At 36.4% G+C, this 23,688-nt stretch overlaps 1 protein-coding gene across 5 annotated transcripts in view; it reads left to right on the forward strand.

Annotated features, from left to right (window-relative positions):
* Positions 1-23,688, forward strand: part of SPATA6 (spermatogenesis associated 6) — a 140,886-nt gene that overhangs the window by 13,016 nt on the left and 104,182 nt on the right. For 4 of the 5 annotated variants that reach the window (XM_061186608.1, XM_061186609.1, XM_061186611.1 and 1 more), the window contains exons 2-3: positions 11,231-11,368; positions 12,511-12,559. In XM_061186608.1, the coding sequence (XP_061042591.1) occupies positions 11,231-11,368; positions 12,511-12,559 (187 nt within the window). Of the gene's footprint in view, positions 1-8,272; positions 8,374-11,230; positions 11,369-12,510; positions 12,560-23,688 lie in introns of those variants that run through there. The other variant, XM_061186613.1, reaches the window with a different exon arrangement.

Consider the following 23,688-nt stretch of genomic DNA (forward strand, 5'->3'; position numbering starts at 1 on the left):
TAAATGACCCTTTTGAATTATGGCATTCTCAGGGTATATGCCCAGTAGTGGGACTGCTGGGTGGTATGGTAGTTCCATTTTTAGTTTTTTAAGGAACCTCCATACTGTTCTCCATAGTGGCTATATCAATCTACATTCCCACCAACAATGCAAGAGGGTTCCCTTTTCTCCACACCCTCTCCAGCATTTATTATTTGTAGATTTTTTGATTATGGCCATTCTGACTGGTGTGAAGTGATACCTCATTGTAGTTTTGATTTGCATTTCTCTACTGATTAGTGAAGTTGAGCATCCTTTCATGTGTTTGTTGGCAATCTGTATATCTTCTTTGGAGAAATGTCTATGTAGGTCTTCTGCCCATTTTTACATTGGGTTGTTTGCTTTTTTGATATGGAGCTTCATGAGCTGCTTGTAAATTTTGGAGATTAATCCTTTTTCAGTTGCTTCATTTGCAAATATTTTCTCCCATTCTGAGGGTTGTCTTTTCGTCTTGTTTATTTTTTCCTTTGCTGTGCAAAAGTTTTTACGTTTCATTAGGTCCCATTAGTTTATTTTTGTTTTTTTTTCCATTTTTCTAGGAGGTGGGTCAAAAAGGATCTTGCTGTGATTTATGTCATAGAGTGTTCTGCCTATGTTTTCCTCTAAGAGTTTGATAGTGTCTGGCCTTACATTTAGGTCTTTAATCCATATTGAGTTTTTTTGTGTGTATGGTGTTAGGGAGTGTTCTAATTTCATTCTTTTACATGTAGCTGTCCAGTTTTCCCAGCACCATTTATTGAAGAGGCTGTCTTTTCTCCATTGTATGTACTTGCCTCCTTTATCAAAAATAAGATGACCACATGTGTGTGGGTTTATCTCTGGGCTTTCTATCCTGTTCCATTGATCTACATTTCTGTTTTTGTGCCAGCACCATACTGTCTTGATTACTGTAGCTTTGTAGTGTAGTCTGAAGTCTGGGCGCCTGATTCCTCCAGCTCCGTTTTTCTTTCTCAAGATTGCTTTGGCTATTTGGGGTCTTTTGTGTTTCCATACAAATTGTTAAATTTTTTGTTCTAGTTCTGTGAAAAATGCCATTGGTAGTTTGATAAGGATTGCATTGAATCTGTAGATTGCTTTGGGTAGTATAGTCATTTTCACAATGTTGATTCTTCCAATCCAAGAACATTGTATATCTCTCCATCTGTTTGTATCATCTTTAATTTCTTTCATCAGTGTCTTATAGTTTTCTGCATACAGGTCTTTTGTCTCCTTAGGTAAGTTTATTCCTAGGTATTTTATTCCTTTTGTTGCAATGGTAAATGGGAGTGTTTCCTTAATTTCTCCTTCAGATTTTTCATCATTAGTGTATAGGAATGCAAGAGGTTTCTGTGCGTTAATTTTGTATCCTGCCACTTTACCAAATTAATTGATTAGCTCTAGTAGTTTTCTGGTAGCATCTTTAGGATTCTCTATGTATAGTATCATGTCATCTGCAAACAGTGACAGCTTTACTTCTTCTTTTCCACTTTGGATTCCCTTCATTTCTTTTTCTTCTCTGATTGCTGTGGCTAAAACTTCCAAAACTATGTTGAATAATAGTGGTGAGAGTGGACAACCTTATCTTGTTTCTGATCTTAGAGGAAATGGTTTCAGTTTTTCACCATTGAGTACGATGTTGGCTGTGGGTTTCTCATATATGGCCTTTATTATGTTGAGGTAAGTTCCCTCTATGCCTACTTTCTGGAGGGTTTTTATCATAAATGGGTGTTGAATTTTGTTGAAAGCTTTTCCTGCATATATTGAGATGATCATATGGTTTGTATTTTTCAATTTGTTAATATGGTGTATCACATTGATGATTTGCATATATTGAAGAATCCTTGCATTCCTGGGATAAACCCCACTTGATCGTGGTGTATGAGCCTTTTAATGTGTTGTTGGATTCTGTTTGCTAGTATTTTGTTGAGGATTTTTGCCTCTATGTTCATCAGTGATATTGGCCTGTAGTTTTTTCTTTTTTTGTGACATCTTTGTCTGGTTTTGGTATCAGGGTGATGGTGGCCTTGTATAATGAGTTTGGGAGTGTTCCTCCCTCTGCCATATTTTGGAAGAGTTTGAAAAGGACAGGTGTTAGCTCTTCTCTAAATGTTTGATAGAATTCGCCTGTGAAGCCATCTGGTCCTGGGCTTTTGTTTGTTGGAAGATTTTTAATCACAGTCTCAATTTCAGTGCTCGTGATTGGTCTGTTTATATTTTCTATTCCTTCCTGGTTCAGTCTCAGAAAGTTGTGTTTTTCTAAGAATTTGTCCATTTCTTCCAGGTTGTCCATTTTATTGGCATATAGTTGCTTGTAGTAATCTCTCCTGATCCTTTGTATTTCTGCCGTGTCAGTTGTTACTTCTTTTTTATTTCTAATTCTATTGTTCTGAGTCTTCTCCCTTTTTTTCTTGATGAGTCTGGCTAATGGTTATTATCAATTTTGTTTACCCTCTCAAAGAACCAGCTTTTAGTTTCATTGATCTTTGCTATCATTTCCTTCATTTTTTTCCCATTTATTTCTGATCTGATCTTTATGATTTCTTCTGCTAACCTTGGGTTTTTTTCTTCTCCTTTCTCTCATTGCTTTAGGTGTAAGGTTAGGTTGTTTATGTAAGATGTTTCTTGTTTCTTGTGTTAGGATTGTATTGCTATAAACTTCCCTCTTAGAACTGCTTTTGCTGCATCTCATAGGTTTTGAGTCAACATCTTTTCATTGTCATTTGTTTCTAGGTATTTTTTGTTTTCCTCTTTGATTTCTTCAGTGATCTCTTGGTTATTTAGTAGTGTATTGTTTAGCCTTCATGTGTTTGTATTTTTTACATATTTTTTTCCTGTATTTGATATCTAGTCTCATCGGGTTGTGGTCGGAAAAGATAGTTGATACAATTTCAATTTTCTTAAATTTACCAGTGCTTGATTTGTGACCCAAGATATGATCTATCCTGGAAAATGTTCCATGAGCACTTGAGAAGAAAGTGTATTCTGTTGTGTTTGGGTGGAATGTCCTATAAATATCAATTAATTCCATCTTCTTTAATGTATCATTTAAAGCTTGTGTTTCCTTATTTATTTTCATGTTGGATGATCTGTCCATTGGGGAAAGTGGGGTGTTAAAGTCCCCTACTCTGATTGTGTAACTGTCTATTTCCCCTTTTATGGCTGTTAGCATTTGCCTTATGTATTGAGGTGCTCCTATGTTGGGTGCATAAATATTTACAATTGTTATATCTTCTTCTTGGATTGATCCCTTGATCATTATGTAGTGTCCTTCTTTGTCTCTTATAATAGTCTTTATTTTAAAGTCTATTTTGTCTGATATAAGAATTGCTACTTCAGCTTTCTTTTGATTTCCATTTGCATGGAATATTTTACTCCATCCCCTCACTTTCAGTCTGTTTGTGTACCTAGGTCTGAAATGGGTCTCTTTTAGACAGCATATGTATGGGTCTTTTTTTTGTATCCATTCAGTCAGTCTGTGTCTTTTGGTTGGAACATTTAATCCATTTACATTTAAGGTAGTTATCGATATGTATGTTCCTATTACCATTTTCTAAATTGTTTTGGGTTTGTTATTGTAGGTCTTTTCCTTCTCTTGTGTTTCCTGACTAGAGAAGTTCCTTTAGCATTTGTTGTAAAGCTGGTTTGGTGGTGCTGAATTCTCATAGCTTTTGTTTGTCTGTAAAGGTTTTGATTTCTCCGTTGAATCTGAATGAGGTCATTCCTGGATAGAGTAATCTTTGTTGTAGGGTTTTCCCTTTCATCACTTTAAACATGTCCTGCCATTCCCTTCTGGCTTGCAGAGTTTCTGCTGAAAGATCAGCTGTTAACCTTATGCGGATTCCCTTGTATGTTATTTCTTGTTTTTCCCTTGCTGCTTTTAATATTTTTTCTTTGTATTCAATTTTTGACAGTTTGATTAATATGTGTCTTGGAGTGTTTCTCCTTAGATTTATCCTGTATGGGACTCTCTATGCTTCCTGGACTTGACTGACTGTTTCCTTTCCCATATTAGGGAAATTTTCAACTATAATCTCTTCAAATATTTTCTCAGTCCCTTTCTTTTTCTCTTCTTCTTCTGGGACCCCTATAATTCGAATGTTGTTGCATTTCATGTTGTCCCAGAGGTCTCTGAGACTGTCCTCAATTCTTTTCATTCTTTTTTCTTTATTCTGCTCTGCAGTAGTTATTTCCACTATTTTATCTTCGAGGTCACTTATCCGTTCTTCTTCCTCAGTTATTCTGCCATTGATTCCGTCTAGAGAATTTTTAATTTCATTTATTGTGTTGTTCATCGTTGTTTGTTTGTTCTTTAGTTCTTCTAGGTCCTTGTTAAAAGTTTCTTGTATTTTCTCCATTCTGTTTCCAAGATTTTGGATCATCTTTACTATCATTATTCTGAATTCTTTTTCAGGTAGATTGCCTATTTCTTCTTCATTTGTTTGGTCTGTTGGGTTTTTACCTTGCTCCTTCATCCTCTGTATGTTTCTCTGTCTTCTCATTTTGCTTTACTTACTGTGTTTGGGGTCTCCTTTTCACAGGCTGCAGGTTTGTAGTTCCCACTGTTTTTGGTGTCTGTCCCCAGTGGGTAAGGTTGGTTCAGTGGGTTGTGTAGGCCTCCTGGTGGAGGGGACTAGTGCCTGTGTTCTGGTGGATGAGGGTGAATCTTGTCTTTCTGGTGGGCAGGACAGCATCCGGTGGTATATTTTAGGGTGTCTGTGACCTTATTATGATTTTAGGCAGCCTATTTTCTAGTGGGTGGGGTTGTGTTTCTGTCTTGCTAGGTGTTTGGCATAGGGTGTCCAGCACTGTAGCTTGCTGGTTGTTTAGTGGAGCTGGGTCTTAGCATTGAGGTGGAGATCTCTGGGAGAGCTCTTGCTGTTTGATATTACATGGAACTGGGAGGTCTCTGGTGGACCAATGTCCTAAACTTGGCTCTCCCACCTCAGAGGTACAGACCTGACACCCGGCCAGAGCACTAGACCCCTGTCAGCCACATGGGTCAGAAGAAAAGGGAGAAAGAAATAAAGAAGGAGAGAGAGAGAGAGAGAGAGAGAGAGAGAGAGAGAGAGAGAGAGGAAGGAAGGGAAATTAAATAAAATAAAGTTATTAAAATAAAAAATTTAAAAAATTATTAAAAATAAAAAAATATTGAAAAACAATAAAAAAAAAAAGAGAGCAAGCAAACCAAAAAACACATCCACCAATGATAACAAGCACTAAAAAAGCATATTAAAAACAAAAAAACAAAAAAACAGACAGACAGAACCCTTGGACAAATGGTAAAAGCAAAGCTATACAGACAAAATCACACAAGGTCCATATCCTCAACTTTGGGATGATTCATTTTCTGTTCAGGCATTCCAGAGATGCAGGGTACATCAAGTTGATTGTGGAGATTTAATCTGCTGCTCCTGAGTCTCTGGGAGAAATTTCCCTTTCTCTTCCTTGTTTGCACAGCTCATGGAGTTCAGCTTTGGATTTGGCCCTGCCTCTGCGTGTAGGTCGCCTGAGCGCGTCTGTTCTTCGCTCAGACAGGACGGGGTTAAAGTAGCATCTGATTAGGGGGCTTTGGCTCACTCAGGCCAGGGGGAGGGAGGGGTACGGAATGCGGGGCCAGCGTGCGGCGGCAGAGGCCACTGTGACATTGCAACAGCCTGAGGCGTGCTGTGTGTTCTCCCGGGGAAGTTGTCTCTGGATCACGGGAGCCTGGCAGTGGCGGGCTGCACAGGCTCCCGGGAGGGGAGGTGTGGATAGTGACCTGTGCTTGCTCACAGGCTTCTTGGTGGCTACAGCAGCAGCCTTAGCATTTCATGCCCATCTCTGGTGTCCACGCTGATAGCTGCGGCTTCCACCTGTCTCTGGAGCTCGCTTAGGCGGTACTCTGAATCCCCTCTCCTCGCGCACCCTGAAACAGTGGTCTCTTGCCTCTTATCCAGTTCCAGACTTTCTCCCGGACTCCCTCCCGGCTAGCTGTGGTGCACTAGCCCCCTTCAGGCTGTGTTCACGCAGCCATCCCCAGTCCTCTCCCTGGGATCTGACCTCCGAAGCTGAAGCCTCAGATCTCAGCCCCCACCCACTGAGAGCAGACAAGCCTCTCAGGCTGGTGAGTGCTGATTGGCACCGATCCTCTGTGTGGGAATCTCTCCGCTTTGCCCTTTGCACCCCTGTTGCTGTTCTCTCCTCTGTGGCTCCGAAGCTTCCCTGCTGCCACCCCCATCTCCGCCAGTGAAGGGGATTCCTTTCCTAGAGTGTGGAAACTTTTCCTCCTTCACAGCTCCCTCCCAGAGGTGCTGGTCCCATCTTTATTCTTTTGTCTCTGTTTTTTCTTTTTTCTTTTGCCATACCCAGGTACTTGGGGGAGTTTCTTGCCTTTTGGGAAGTCTGAGGTCTTCTGCCAGCGTTCTGTAGGTGTTCTTTAGGAGTTGTTCCACATGTAGATGTATTTCTGATGTATTTGTGGGGAGGAAGGTGATCTCCATGTCTTACTCCTCCACCATCTTGAAGGTCTCTGAAGGATTCTCTTTAATAATTCTTATAGGGAAGTTCTGCTCGTGATGGATTATCTGTTTTTGTTTGAGAAAGTCTTAATTTTCCGTCTTTTTGAAGGAGAATTGCCTGGATATTGAACTATTGAAAGTGTTCTTCAAATACTTTGAATAAGTCATTCCACTTTCTTCTGGCTTCATATTTCTGATGAGAAATCAGCTGTTATTCCTGTTGAGGATTTCTGGTACCTACTGAATCATTTAACTTTTGCTGCTTTCAAGGTTCTCTCTTCATCTTTGTCTCTGAACAGTCTGTTTACAATGTGTGTGATTTGGAGTTATTGAAGTTTGTTGGATGTATAGATTGTTTTTCTTTAAATTTCAGAAGTTTTCATCCATTATTTCTGCAAACATTCTTTCTGGCCGTTTCTCCTCTACTTTAGGGCTCCCATTGTATCTATGTTGCTGTGCTTGATGGTTTCCTACAAGTCTCTGAGACTATTCATTTTTCTTTTATCTTTCTGTACCTCAGACTGGATAATCTCAATTGACAAATTTTCGGGTTCACTTATTCTTTCTTCTGCTATCTTATATCTGCTCTTGAGTTTCTCTAGTGAAATTTTCATTTGTTTTGTACTTTTCAACTCTAAAATCTCTATTTTTTAAAATAATGTCTATCTATTGATATTCCTTATTTGATGAGATGTCTTTGCCACATTGCCATACTTTTCTTTAGATCTTTAGATAAGTTTTCCTGTAGTCCTTTGTACATATTTATAATAGATGATTTAAAGCTCTTGTTTAGTAAGCCCAACTTCTGGGCTTCCTCAGGGACATTTTCTGCTGACTGCATTTTCCTCCATATATATAAGTCATACTCTTGTTTCTTTACATGTCATAATTTTTGTTGAAAACTGGACGTTTTAAATAATATAATATGGAACTGTGTAAATCAAACTTCCTCTGTTTCCCAGAGTTTATTTTCTTGCTGTTGTTGTTGCTTTTTGTTTGTTTGTTTACTTTCCTGAGGCAATGTCTATATTCTGTAAAGTCTATGTTCTTTGTTGTGTGTTGCCACTGAAGTCTCTGCTCAGTTAGCGTCCTTCTGTATCTGACTTATTTCACTTAGCCTAATACCCTCTAGGTCCATCCATGTTGTTGCAAATGGCAATATTGTATTATTTTTTATGGCTGAGTAATATCCCTGTGTGTGTTTGTGGGGGGATGTGTTTGTATGTATCACACTCTCTTTATACATTCATCTATTGATGGATATTTAGGTTGCTTTCATATCTTGCTATTGTAAATAGTGCTGCAATGAACATGGTACATATATCTTTTCTTTTTTTAAAATATTTATTTATTTATTTATTTTTATTTATTTGTGGCTGCCTTGGGTCTTCATTGCTGTGCACGGGCTTTCTCTAGTTGTGACGGGGGGGCTACTCTTCGTTGTGGTGCACAGGCTTCTCATTGTGGTGGCTTTTCGTGTTGTGGAGCATGGGCTCTAGGCGCGCAGGCTTCAGTAGTTGTGGTAGTTGTGGCACATGGGTTCAGTAGCTGTGGCTCGCAGGCTCCAGAGCACAGGCTCAGTAGTTGTGGCTCACGGGCTTAGTTGCTCCATGGCATGTGGGATCTTCCTGGACCAGGGCTCGAACCCGTGTCCCCTGCATTGGCAGGAGGATTCTTAACCACTGCGCCACCAGGGAAGTCCCCATATATCTTTTCAAATTAGTATTTTCTTTTTTTTCAGATAAATACCCAGGAGTGGAATTGCTGGATCCTATAAGTGGTTCTATTTTAGTTCTGTGAGGAACCTCCGATATACTGTTTTCCATAATGGCTGCACCAGTTGACATTCCCACCAACAGTGCGTGAGAGTTCCCTTTTTTCCATATCTTCACCAACACTTGTTGTTTCTTGTCTTTTTGGTAATAACCATTCTGTCGAGTGTAAGGTGGTATCTCACTGTCGTCTTGATTTGCATTTCCCTGACAATTAGTGATGTTGAACATCTTTTCATGTGCCTGTTGGCCATCTGTATATCTTCTTTGGAAAAATGTCTCTTCAGCTTCTCTGTGGAGGGGCTGATTTTGGAGATATTTACTCTACTATTATGAAAATACTTTTTCTATGTATGTCTTAATCTTTAAAATTGTGTTTTTGCAGACTAGCATATTGTGTTTTGCTTTTTTATACAGTCTAATAATTTCTGCCTTCTAGTTACAATACTTAAGATATTTACATTCATGTAAGTATCCATATGATTGGTTTAAGCCAACCAGTTTGCTATTTATTTTATATTTGTTCCGTCGAATTTTCTTTAACTCCTCTTTTAATGCCTTCTTTTTGGAACTTTCCATGGTATTCCTTTAAGGAATGGCAGAATTTATAGAACTGTGGATAAGGAAAAATGTCATGTCTTCTTAAATATACTACAAATTGGAAAGAGACTCAGTATTTTCCAGTGAGGACAGTTAGAGCTGTATTGTCCAATAGAAGTATAATTTGAGCCAAGGATATAATTTAAAAATTTCCCCTAGCTACATTAAATAACTAAAAGGAGTGATAAAATTAATTTTAACAGTAATTTTATTTAAGTCAGTATAAGTATTGTCCTTTCAACACGTAATTAATGTAAAAGTTGTTAATGAGTTTTTTTACACTTTTTTTGTAAAAATTCTTTAAAATATTTTTGAACAAGTCTTCAAAAATCTTCAAAATCTTGTATTTTACACTAACTGTCCAACTCAATTTGGACCAGCCACATCTGTAGACATAACACAGACTTAGAGGGACTCTAACAGGTTTGGTTTAAATGAGGCAGAGTAGAAAATGAAGCTGATGGACAGAATGAGATTTCTGAGGGCCTTGATTTTAATAATCAATAGTGAATTATTAGGACAAAAGTAGAAAATAGAACAAGGGGTAGATGGAGTCAAAATAGCTAGCATAGAAAATAATCTTTAACTGCTGTATACAGAGGGACATGAAGTCTTAGTCATTTATTCAGTGCAATAGTCTATATTAAGATGGTAGATGATAGTGGTTTTCATTCTGATAATAACTATAGCTAGTATTTATTTTTTTATTTTATTTTTTTTATACATTTATTTTTATTTATTTATTTAGTTTTGGCTACGTTGGGTCTTTGTTGCTGTGCGTGGGCTTTCTCTAGTTGTGGCGAGTGGGGGTTACTCCTCTTTGTGGTGCACGGGCTTCTCATTGCAGTGGTTTCTCTTGTTGCAGAGCACGGGCTCTAGGCGTGCAGGCTTCAGTAGTTGTGGTGCACGGGCTTAGTTGCTCTGCGGCATGTAGGATCTTCCCGGACCAGGGCCCGAACCCGTATCCCCTTCATTGGCAGGTGGATTCTTAACCTCTGCGCCACCAGGGAAGCCCACTAGTATTTATTTAATGCACTGTCAGGCACTGTTCTAAGCACTTTGAATGTATTGTATTGACTCATTTATTGTGTGACTTTAAGTAAGTAAATCACCTTCACTTTATTGGGGCTCTATTGTTTCCCTATATAAAAAATTCGAAGCTGTACTAGATAATTTCTAAGCTGCTTCTTAATATGGAAAGTCTGTGTTTTTGGATACATTGATGAGGAAATTAGAATTTCTGTTCTCAGGGAATTTATAATCAAATAAAAGAGGTGAGGTGTACCCACTTCATTAAAATGCATAGAGACAATAATTAGGGCCTTAAGAGAACTATAAAATGCTGTGAGAATTTAACACTATTTACTTGAATATAATAAATTCACAATAAATGTTTGAATTAGATTGAATTGAATAGTGATAGTTGGTGAACAAGAGAAGTTTTGTATATGGGATGGCAGTTAAGGTAAGTCTTGGGAGGTAGAAGTAGATGAGGAGGAGATGGCATGGAGTAGAAATGAGTAGTACTCCAGATAATGGAAGAATGCCAGGCAAGAAAGTAATGTGTGTGTTCAGAAAACAATAGCAAATATACTTTGATTGTATTTTTAGGAGGTGTCAAGTAATATTGCTATGTGATAAGTTGGAGTCAAATCTTGGAGAATCTTCAATAGCCTACTAAGGGTATGGTTGATCACTGACAATGAAATATGGCAGGAACTGGAGAGACTGTGCTATGTATTTTTTAGAAACCCTACATCTTATGCCTATGCTTTGTGTCAGTCCTGAGAATAGTTAAGTGCAGTTTTATATTTAAAAAATATTTCATTGGGCTAGAAACTTACAGTTCACTTGCTTTGAAAGTTTGTCATATTTCTTTTGATGAGGGTGTGTATGGGCTGCAACTTAGGGTGATACAGGTCAGATTTGTGCTTTTTTTGGTATTTTTTTTGTCCTCTAGTATAGTGCTTTATTTCTGCTGAGTCTTAATCCTTTGTGATTAAATGATGCTGAAAAGTTTATGTCAGCATTCTACATAAAGTGGGAGCCTGAGGCTTACTGTTTAAAACTATTAGTGTCTGTCCCAAGAGCCAGTACATAGAGCTTCCAATGTGGCACAAATAACCAAGTGGAAAATCATAGATTTCTCAGAGGGATGGAAGTTATAAAGGCATTTCATTTAACTCTGTAAACACTAGAATCTCTCTTTTTTTTTTTAACTTGTGCATATTTTTATTAGCTTAGCAGACTAGTGTTTTTATGTAATGTTTGGTAGGTTTATTTTAGTACAGTAGTTCAGGGAATTCATGAAGCAGTCACATTCATCTGTCTAATTTCTTTCAGGTAACTTGCCCAGGAGTGGTGCTGAAAGACAAGGAGGACATCTATCTTAGCATCTGTGTGTTTGGCCAATACAAAAAGACACAATGTGTCCCAGCCAATTTTCCACTGGTCTTCAATGCCAGAATGGTGTTTGAAAAGGTGAGTTCAAATATCCAATCAAATGTTAACAAATAAAAAATCAAAGTGGTTCCAAATTTTGAACAACACATATTACTGTTGTTGACTATGCACTTTGATTTAATTCAAAAGGAGATTTGTAACTTAAATTTGGAAGCTTGAAGATAAATATGCATTATATTATACATTGAATCAGTTGCCTCTTTTTCATGATGGATCAGTTTACTTCTAAAATTGTCTTAGTGGTCTTTATGTAAAATATAGCACCTTGAATTCTAAGTAATCATTTTCATAAAAGAGGGGGGGAGATATTAATAGGTAAGAATAGGTCATATTTTGCTTATGGCTGTCATATGGTGCTTCTTTCTATAAGTCTCTTTTCTTTTTTCCCCCGAATCTGGTGCTTTTGGGTAATTATTACCAATTGTATTTCTCACTTTTTTCTTTCCTTCTCTCCTTGTCTACTTCCCTCTTTCCTTCCTTCCTTCCCTCCTTTCTTCCTTTCCTCCTTCCCTCCTTCCTTTCTTTTTCTCCTTCCTCTTCTCCACAGATAATTACTGAGTACCTGCTCTGTTCCATGCACTGTTCTAGGCACTGGGTAAACGAAACAAACATGCTCCCCTCTTGGAGCTTTCATTGTAATAGGTGAAACAGACAATAATCAAGTAAATATCAAGAAGAGAATAAAGGGAGGGTAAGGGGACAGAAGGATTAGGGGGATTGTTTATTTTAAAGGGTGGTCAGACAATAACATTGAAACTGAGCCTGAATTATGAGACAGTATCAGTTATTTAAAGGTCTAGGGTAAAAGCATTCTAAGCAGAGGAACAGAAAATATAAAGGTGTCTTGTTGGGAATAAGCTTGATGAGCTGGAGGAACACCAAGAAGGCAAGTATGACCATGGTAACAAAGGGAGGACTGCTAGCAGATCAAATTGGAGAGGGAGGCAGAGCCAGCTGTAATTTTTGTTTGTTGGTAAAATCTTGTATAGTGATCATGGGAAGCAGAGAGGAAGTGACAGTTCTCAATAATGTCAGAAGTTTCTTTGGTTGGGAAAGGAATATTTTGGGAATGAGAAGGAAAACACAAAAACTATTTCATATATGTCTTCCTTTTACGTTCTCATCTCTATCCTGCTTCCCTCTGCCTTCTCTCACTATAGGTGTTCCCTGAAGCAGTAGACCCTGGAGATGTGGTTGCACAACTTGAATGTAAGTTTTTAACTTTTAATTTCTGATTCTAAGAGATTTTAGAATCATACTCTTTAATCCTGAGTTAGATAAAAGGCAAAAAGGGTCTAACAAGAACTTCAAAAATCTTGAGGTGAGAATTTTTTTACACTTTTTAGAATTTTGGAATATACCTGGAAATAATAAAAAATACGTGTGCTGCAGAGAGATGGGGAATTTTTCCTTTTTCTGTGTTTGATCTGTGAATAACAAAAAGACTTACCTGAACTATTGATTAAAATGATATGGGCTGTTAATGATGTAAGAACTGAGATTCATGTTAGGTGGGACTTTGCCCTGCAAACAAAAATATGTCTTTAACCTCACTGTGTTGCAAATCAAGAGAGTAAATAATAGAAGATGGAAGTAATAGTAGCTTAAAATATATATGCTTTTGCATTTTGTATTACATGCAATATGGTAATAAATTGTTTGAAAGTGACGTATTCAAGGCTGTGGTTAACAGTAAATTCTTCAAAGTACTAGGGATCAACTATAAAAAGATACAGTTTTTTTGTGAGAGCAGCAATGCAAAGGTATACGTTTGGGAATACGTTATTCGAGCTCTGAGTATGAAATGAAAAGCTCTGTTATTTATCCTTGTAATCAGAAAGGGATTAGGGATTAGCATATTGGTCTAATATATAATCGTGGCTCAAAATGCCAACAATATTGAGCATCATCAATGTCAACTGTCCCTTCCATACCTTTTGCACCCCGTTGGGACTCTAGCAATATAGAAACATGCAGCCTGGAACCATGCTACAATCTGGGCATATGGGTAGAAATAAGGCTGGCTCATTGTTTTACCTTCAGGGAGTTAATAGTTTAAAGAACTCTTTATGGCTAATGTCAATATCGTATTTACTTTTTATAGCTGTTCTTGCACTTGGTATTCTGTCTTCCACTATGGCAGACTAGTGAGGTGGCAACTTGGTGCCAGTGCGTAATCACTTTTAATTTTTTTGAACATCTTGTTCAGTATCTGGGAAATTATGTTTCTTAGAAAATATGAAGATAATTATTTCCCTTATCATTCTGAAATGGTTTTGTTAAAAAACATAATTTTTCCTATTTTATTTGAAATTTAGGGTCTCTAAGAGTACTTGGTGGTAATTATTATTTGGAATCTTTCTTGTCTTGATTTCCTTGATTCAGTTTTTCTCTTAGGTTTCCTCCTTCATCACTGACATTCCACTTTTTGGTATCTTTCTCAAATTCCTCTGGCTTCACTTCTCTGATATCTTTTTACTTAGTTTCTACTCTCTCCTTATATGATATTCTCCAGAGACTTGGCTTCATGTTCTACCTATCTTCTGATGACTTCCACAGCAGTCTTTATCCCTGATCTCTCTTGTAAGCTTTGGGCCCCTTTTCTTTTACTTTTATTTTCCTCTCAGCTTTGCAGTTTTTTGTTATCCCCTAACCTTATTAATATGAAAAATTAAAACTATACTAAAAGTGGAAAAGATGGAATGATGAAGTCTCATATACCTGTCAGCTTCAACAGTTTTTGACATTTTGCCCATTGTATTATATGTTTACCCTGCCACTTAAAAAAATGTTGGAATATTTAAAAGCAAATTCTATACATACATTATTTCACTGCAAATATTCTGGCGTGACCTCTAATTGATAAAGGCTTTTTTGAAAAAAAAAAAAACCACTATATTGGTATCATACCTAACAGAATTAATAATAATTCCTTAATAACATTGAATACTTAGTCATTATGCAGGTTTCTCCAGTTGCCACCAAAATGTCTTTATGCAGTTGGTTTGTTAAAAATCAGGATCCCATCAAGGTGTGGTTCACATATGTATATGGCTGTTTAGCTTTTAAGTTTATTTTTTTCTGTAGTAGTGTCCCTCACTTTTTTTTTCCTAATGCTGTGAATTTGTTAGAAAAATCAGGTCCTTTAGAATGTCCTACAGTTTGGATTTGGCTGCTGCTTCCTTAAAGTGTTGTTTAGCTTATTCATCACTTATATTATGTAAACTGATAATTAGACCTAAAGGTTTGGTTCGATTCAGGCTTATTTTTTTTTTTTGGCAAGAATCCTTCATAATTGGTGCTCTGAACTTATTATTGCATCATATCAAGTGGCATATAGTGTCTGATTGTCTTAAGTTTAGTGATATTAAGATATATCTTTCGGTTCCAGGCAGCATCAGCCTGATTCCTCCATGATAAACCTAACCTCCTCTACAGCCTTTCATCGAACAGCTTCAGCATTCCTTGAGACCCGTCTTTTCATTAGGGGTTACCAGGTGTGATTTTTCTAATACTGTTAATTTTTTCTATATGTGTTAGCTGGAATTCTTCTGTAAAAGATATTTTCCTTATCAGCAATGTGATGACCCTGAAATCCTGTTCTTATAGGAAAGGTAGTGTCATCTTTCCTTTCCTTACTTTAATAGCTTTAGTGAGGTATAACTTACATATCACAAAATTTACCCATTGTAACTGTAGTTAAGTGATTTCTAGAAAATGTATATAGTTATGAGCCATCATCACAATCCAATTTAGCATGTTTCCATCACCCCAAAAGTTCTGACGCCTACTTGTACTCAATCTCTATGCCCACTTCCAGTCCCCACAACCACTGATCTATTTTCTATCTTTGTATATTTTTCTTTTCTAGAAATTTTATATAAATGGATTCTTATAACATTTAGTCCTTTGTGCCTGGCTTCTTTTACTTGGAATAATGTTTTTGAGGTGTATCCATGTTGTTCTACATATTAGTAGTTCATTCCTTTTTATTTATGAATAATATTCATCTTGTGTGGAAATTTTTTTCCCCTTCCATTCACCATTTGATGAACATTTGGATTGTTTCAAGTTTTTGGCTATTATGAGCAATGTTGCTATGAGTATATGGATACATGCTGGGTTGTATCCTAAGTATATGTTTAACTTTTTAAGACACTGTCAGCCTGTTTTCTAAAGTTACTGTACCATTTTACATTACCACCAGCAACATATGAAGATTTTCCATATCATCCCCAAGACTTGATATTGTTAGTCTTTTTGGAATATATAGATGTGTAGTGGTATCTCAATGTATTTTTAATTTGCATTTTAATACTGTCTAATAATGTTGAGCATCTTTCCAAGTGCAGATGAGCTATTCATGTAACTTTTTCTTATAAAATGCTTGTGCAAATACTTTGCCCATTTTTGAACTGGGTAGTTTGTCTTCTTACTGAGTTGTAAGTTTTTTTTGTTTTTAAAAATATTCTAAATATAAGTTCTTTATCAGATATATGATTAGTAAATATTTTCTCCCAGTCTGTGGCTTATTTTTTTCATTCTTTTAATGGTGTGTTCTGAAGAACAAAACTTACAAAGTCCAGGTTATCAATTTTTTTCTTTTATGTATCATGTTTTTGGTGAAGTCTTTGCCTTACCCAAGGTCACAAAAATTTTCTCTTTTCTTCTACAGACTTTATAGTTTTATCCCTTACATTTAGGCCAATGGTCCACTTTGAGTTAATTTTTGTGTATGTTGAGAGGTAAGGATCTATTTTTTCTTTGGTAGATGGTACAAATGCTCAAGGAGATTCAAGGACCCCCTTAATTGGGCAGTCTGATAAATGGTCATATACTTTAGTAACCTCAGATAAAATGCTTAGAACAGTCCTTGGCACACAGTAAACACTTAAAATGTCCCTTGTTTATTTTTATTGGTGGTGTGTTATTATTATTACTCTTATTATTGGGGAACTACCAAGTTCCATTCGTACCATATCTGCACCCCAGAATCACCAAGCTTCTGGGGAAATATATATTTATGATATATAAATAAAAAATGATATTAAGGGCCAATGACATTAAAAGCCAGATAGGGCTATTTTACATTCATAGAGAAGGCATTCTCTTTAGGGAAATGGTTTTAATCCTGGAATCTACCAGACTAAAATTAATTATGACTAAAGCCATTTCCTGGGAACCATTTTTAGGCAAGAAAGAGAATGAAAAGTTTTCTACTTTATAGACTACTCTATTGAAACTGGATTTTCATCCTTTCTCACTGAAGGTTTGTAGATTTTCTTCTACAGACACAGACACACACACACACACACAAACATACTCTGTCACACGTACACAGTACACTCGACCGTTGAACAACGTGGGTTTGAGCTGTGCAGGTCCACTTATACATGGATTTTTTTCAATAGTAAATACTACAGTACATGATCTGTGGTTGGTTGAACCCGTGGATGCTGAACTGCAGATTCGGAGGAACTGCAGATATGGAGGAACCATTTATATGGAGGAACTGATATGGAGGGCCGACTATAATCTATATGCGGATTTCAACTTCAGGAGGATGGTCACCCCTAGCCTCTGCATTGTTCAGGGGTCAGTTACATACTGCCACAAATACACTGCCTGAAAAGTTATTCCTACAGATATGGATTTGCCTGCTCCCTCACTTCTCTCCAAGCCACTCCTCAAATTTATCATTAAAATGAGAGATCTTTTCTCACCAAAGTATTTAAAAATAGCTCCCCCTTTTGGTCAATATCTCAATCTCTATCCCATTATCTTTAAAGTTATTATATCTTCTACACCAGAATACTTTGAGAGTAAAAGAGTGTGTTTTTAGTATTTCCACCAAGACAACAGCTGTGAAAAGGGTACTGCTCAGGGCAAATAGGGATGAATGGTCCTCCTGTTTTTCTTCCTAGCACTGATATATTGTTTATTTTTTATTTGCTGTCTCATTAGAATGATAATTTCATAAGAGCATTGACTTTTCCTTTTTTGTAGCTGCTGTGTGCATATGACAATACTTGGCACATACTAGGTATTTGATGTTCAAGGAGTTAAATAAAATATCATAAATGCATCGTATAACTGCCTCTCATTACTGTTTTTATGAGTGTTGGAACTGTCCTACTGAGAGATACCTGTCTAGTATATAATCCTTTGATTAGGAAATGTATTTTGTATTTGAAAATTTGTAATATAATAATAGCTGCTCTGGCTTCATTCTCTTCAACGTTTGGATAAAGAGAAGATACGATCTTTATTTATATTGCAGTAGATTACTAGCTGTCCCTATTGTTTTCTCTCCCCTGTAGGGAAAAATAGCAGTTTCATTATAGCCCCTGCTTTTCAGCTTCTGGGAATTAGTGCTTACCTGGTGTCTGGGGTATTCAAAATGCTTTCAGGTGAAGATTTGAAGGCTGAGAATAAATCCTTCAGTGTCTATGAATGAGAGAGTCCCTGCCTCAGTGGTCAGGAGAGCTTGTAGGACTCAGGATTCATATTTTAAATCCATGATGGCAAATGCATTCCCAGCAGTTCGCCCTTGCAGTTAGGGCAGGTAAATAGGCATTTATTGGAAATTGTTATAGCAATTACTCTTGCTGGTACAGAGTGTTAATGGCATTCTGGCACTCTCTCTCAAGGTGTTTATGGTAGCTTTTGATTTGCTCCACGTGACTGAGATTTCTGGAGTACTGTAGTCCATTTACTTTGTAACTTGCGTTGAAAGTACATGTGAAAATGACAATTTTTACAGAAGAAGGAGGGCAATTGTCATTATTTAGTTATAAGGAAGAGCAACTGTAAAATGGGGTTAATTATACTGTGTGTTCCAGGAGATGTAATTTACATGAACCTACTATTTGGTTTCCAGGAACATTAGTTCTCTAAAACCTTTTCCATTAATAATTTAAAGTCTTTTCTTCTTGAAGTATTTTTGCCAAAATATATATTTTTAAATATAAAAGAATAGAAAATTGTTTATAGAAATCATGAAATAGTTTTCTCTTTAGAAGTTAATCTATGTTCTTGTGATAAAATATAAACTAATTAAACCCAAGCAATTACTTTTCAGGCCACTTCTTTACAGTTGAAGAGTTTCAGTAACAATTCTACCTGTATTGTTTATTTCATTACTTCTTTGTGTGGCAGTGATTCATTGTGTCAATGGTAGATTCAGAAGGTATATAGTATATTGACACAAATCTTAAATTTGTTTTCTATTTAAACCCTGTGTTTTTAAACTTTATACTCTTCTTGAGATCACTGATACTTCTGAGACCACTGATACCTTTAGCAGACTTATTGGAATTAAAAACTATATTTGGAAATATATTTTGTTAACAGCTGTGTTTATTTTTCTTTCTTCAGTGTAAATTGTTCACAGAAATAATACCTGGCAATACTAAACACCCATGTAATATTTTGATGGACGTTTTACTGGCTGTATTCTGCTTGTGTTTGGCCCCTTCCAGAATGATTCTGGCTAGTGTGGGGTACTTTTGTTTCACTTATATCCCTTATAAAAGGGCTATTTCCTTGTTTGGCTTTATTTTTAGCCTTTTACTTTCCTTTATGAAATGGTTTTTGTTTTTAATATTTATTTATTTATTTGAAAAGAAAGTGGAACTTTTTCTTCTGTCCAATTTACAAGTACTGAATTTGCAGTGTCAAAGCAAGGCAAGTTCTTCAGACTGGACAGGGTAAGCACACTGTGCACATGGTGTTAGAACTTTTCACCCAGAGAGGTACCGGGCAATTAATTTTATTATTCTGTAGGACTTGCGCTCAGACAAGGTATATACATACATATATATGCATATATGTAAATATTAATGTCTTACCTTAAGTCTGGTTTTTACTTATATTGAAATTATATATATATATATTTTAAATTTTTAAGTGTTTATTTATTTATTTATTTATTTATGGCTGTGTTGGGTCTTCGCTTCTGTGCGAGGGCTTTCTCTAGTTGCGGCGAGCGGGGGCCACTCTTCATCGCGGTGCGCGGGCCTCTCACTATCGTGGCCTCTCTTGTTGCGGAGCACAGGCTCCAGACGCGCAGGCTCAGCCATTGTGGCTCACGGGCCTAGTTGCTCCGCGGCATGTGGGATCTTCCCGGACCAGGGCTCGAACCCGTGTCCCCTGCATTGGCAGGCAGATTCTCAACCACTGAGCCACCAGGGAAGCCTTGAAATTATATTTTTAATTAGTTATAGAATTATTTTATTTTTCTTTATAGCAGAGTTACATGTAGTCTACAGAGCTGATTGCAAACAGCAGTCCTGTAACATCCCTATCCTCCATCATTTCCTACTCCCCTGAGGACTGCTTTTCTTTTTTTAAAAATTGTTTTTCTTTGTATTCACCTCCGTGTCTCCAACATGCTTATACTGCCTTTGAAACGTTTGATTTTTAAATATTGGACATTATTTCTACTTTCCCTTATGGAAAATGAGGATTTAAATACTTTTCATATGTTCTCACTTTGCTCTCAAAATATATGCATGCCCATTTTCTGTCTTTCTCTTCTCTTAATACAGTTATATCATAATTTTAGATTATATTGTTAAGATCATGTAAAAAGTATTATAGCTGAACCATGTGGTATATATACTATCATACTTTTTCTGCAAGGATTTTGTTTTCACTTGAACTAATAATTACTTTCTCTCCTTTGCTTAGTTTTATAGTTTTAGTTTTTTTGTTTTTGCTTAACTTAACCCCAATTCTCCCTCAGGTATTTACATTATTTTTTCACCGTTTAATGTTCTTTCACTTATGAATCATTTTTGTTTTTCTGCCTAGAGGCCTAAATTTTTTAAATTTATTTTTAAAGTCTAGTAATTTTACTAGAATATGTCCTGAAGTTGCTTTTTATGGCTTGGTACTCTTAGGTACAGTGCATTCTCCTTCATTTGTAGTTTGTAATCTTTTTTCATTTCTGTAAAGTTTCAGGAACTATATATACCGTTTAATATTTATTTTCTTTCTTTGCCTTAGTGTTTTTCATCAGGGTCTATGTTGGATATTTTTTGCATGTTTAGTATTTGTTATTTTTACTCGTATTTTAAAATCTTTTTTTAAAAATCTTTTGTTTCTTTTTGATTAAAAAACCTTTTTTTTCTTTTATTTCTTTTAAGATACTATCTGTTGTGATTATTTGCTTTTGTTTTAGTTTTATCTTCATTTCTGAAACAACTTCCTTCTCTATGTCTGCTTCTTTCCTAAGTTATACCATCTTTCTTCTCTGTTTTTCTAAATTTGATTTATGTAGTTGCTTAATATCTTATATTCCTTCATTTTCAAGTAGTAGATTATAGTTTTTATTTATTTTGCAAGCATGTCTTTTGGATGCTTTCACTGTAGGAACTTTTTTTCTTTTGCTCACTATTATTATCTTTTAAACAAGAACTTGGTATGTGTTTGACTGTGATCCTTTTCTTTGCTCATTCTTAATTTAGATTTTTTTCCCGTGAATTCTTAGAAGGAAGCATGATTTAGGATAATTTTTTATAGCTTCACCAAGCTCCCTTATGTAGTGTTCAAAGTATGGTGGCTTGCTTTCTGTAATTTTCTGCCTTTGTTCCATTCCACTTTTGTTAGTTTTCTTCTGCTGTTGTTTCTTTTTCTGGGTTTTCTCTTTCTACGTTTTTATCCTGTCTGTTTCGTATTCTGTTCTCTACAGTTTTTCCTGGTTTCTTGTGCCCCATCCTGTCCAGGAACCCTGGGTGTTCAGTTTCTATAGTTCTTACAGGCTACCAGACTGCTTTACCACCTTTGGACCTGACTGTACTCTTTTGAACTCACCTGCTATTGGAATGGGCAAACACCCTTCCAATTTCAACTGCTTTTCTCAGATTGATCTACTGCTTCCTACTGAGTACCAGTTGGGTATTTAGGGTATCTCTTCCCAGGTCCTTTAGGTACTCCCTTACTTTCTTCTGCTTCTCCTGCATAGATAGATGCTGATACCTCACAGGTTTTGTGGTTGTTGGTGGTTTGTCATCATCTGCTTTATGTTAGGGTTTGTGGAGATATCTTGTCATCTCATTTTATTGTAAATGTTGTCTGTAGTTTTCTGCTGTGTAATTGCTGCATATGTTTTTATGGAAGGGAGGTTTGGAGAGACTTGAAAACTCTTGTCTTCGCTTTTATTTTGTGTTTTGTGTTTTTGCTTCTGCCTTTCATATTCTGCCTTTCATATTTCATCAAATTGTTGGCCATCTGTTCATATTTAAGAGTAGAAGACTGAAATGCTTTTGGAAGTTACGTGCCAGAGGTGCCTGGTACCACTAATTGCTAAGTCTGTTGGGGTTCCTCCTGGATGCAGATTGTCAGTGTGTACTTTATTGTAGGTGATTTCTCTGGGTCATTTTATTGGAAATTATGTCACTATCTTTTTATGTCTTTTCTCTTCAGCTGGTCATATTCAGTAGAAGAATCATTCACATATTTCTCCTAGAGGCTATATACTTGGCGACCTGTTTATAGAACCTTGTAGTGGAAGAAGCTGTAGTAAAATCTCGTTGTATAGCCCAGACTCTTAATCTACCTGTTTTCATATGGTATTACCCCTGCTGTCAGTTGTACCTGCTGTTTCCATTCCAGTGAAGACAACAACTACTACTACTACTACTTCTCCTCCTCTTTCTCTTCCTCCTAACCCTCTTCTTCCCTCTCCTTCTTCTTTTCCTTTCCCTAATCAACTTCCATCCCCCCCTCCCTCCCGCCTCTCCTCCAACTCTCTAGAGAATAACTTCCAGTCACCTGCCTGGGAATGGGGAAGGGCAGTTTCCTAGCAGTGTAAATTAGAAGAAGGATCTGGGGTTTGACTGCTTCTTCAACTTTCAATTATTACTCTGGTTTTTAGCCCCACTGATTCTGTCATTTCCAGAGGTACCTAGCACCACCAATTGCTACGTCTCTTAGGAGTTCCTTAGTATAAAATGGTTTGCTTCTAAGCTTTCCTCTCTATTGGCTTAAGATTCTTTCTCCAGGCTGTTAACTCAGTTACCACTTTTGTTCAAACTGTTTTCTCTTTAGTTTTGTCATTGTGAGTTGGTATGTGTGTGTATGTGTGTGTGTTTAATCCTTTTATTCTTTTAGTGAGGGTTCAGAAGGGAACAAAAGCTAATGCATACATTTAACCTACTATCTCTAACTGGAAGCATTCATTTGTAGCTCACTGAAATATTACAGTGTGAATACCCGTGTAACTACAACCTAGGTCAAGAATTAGAACATTGCCAAAACTTCAGAAAGCCTTCCTTATACCACCTCCTAATCTCTATTTCCTCTGTGTTCCACAAAGGAATTTCCATTTTAATGTCTAATATTGTCGTTTAGTTTTGCCTATTTTTGAACACTAAATAAATGGAATTGTAATGTGCAAATTCTTTTGTTCCTGGCTTCTTTTGCTCAGCATTTGGCTGAGAAATTGATTTGTGTTTTGATAACTAATTCATTTATCTTTATTGCTATATAGTATCTTTATTATGTGACTCTACTCTAATTCATTTATTCTGTTATTTACAGATATTAATGGGCATTTAGGTTATTTCTAGTTTTTGCTGTTATGAATAAAGTTGCTATGAACATTCTTGATTACATGCCTTGATGTTCATGAGCATGCACACCTATTTGGTATATATATAGAAGAGGAATTGCTGAGTCTTAGGGTCAGTATGAGTAGACAATGCCAAATATTTTCCCAGTGTTTCTCTATCAATATACACTCTGCCATTGATGAAAGTTCTGTTCTCCACATCCTTGCCAACTCCTGGCATTGCCAGACTTTTTCATTTTAGTCATTATGGTGAGTGAACAGTGGTTTCATTTTGCATTTCCATGAAGATAAATGACATCATCTTTTTTGGACATCTTTTTGTATTTGTGTGTGAAATGCTTGTCTTTTGCTCATTTCTCCTTTTGGTTGTTTATTACTTTCTTACTAATTTGTAGGACTTCTCTATATTTTCTAGTTAATAAGCTTTATGTCAGTTATATGTGTTGCAAGTAGCTTCTCACTCTGTGGCTTGCATTTTTAATCCATTAGTGATTCTTGTTCTTTTGGTGAACAAGTTTATTTTTAATATAGTCTGACTTAATAATGTAGTTTGATTTATTAATCTTTTCCTTTATGTTTAGTGCTTTTCTTGGGTCATGTTGAAGAATTTTTTTCCCTACCCCAAGTTATGAAGATATTCTATGTAATTTTCTAGAAACCTTATTTCTTTACCATATACATTCAGATTTACAGTCCCCTTGGCTCTTATTTTTATATATGGTATGAAGAAGGGATAACATTTTATTTTTATTTTATGTATATC

The sequence above is a fragment of the Eubalaena glacialis genome, chromosome 3 (genome assembly GCF_028564815.1).
Source record: "Eubalaena glacialis isolate mEubGla1 chromosome 3, mEubGla1.1.hap2.+ XY, whole genome shotgun sequence".
Classification (NCBI taxonomy): domain Eukaryota; kingdom Metazoa; phylum Chordata; class Mammalia; order Artiodactyla; family Balaenidae; genus Eubalaena; species Eubalaena glacialis.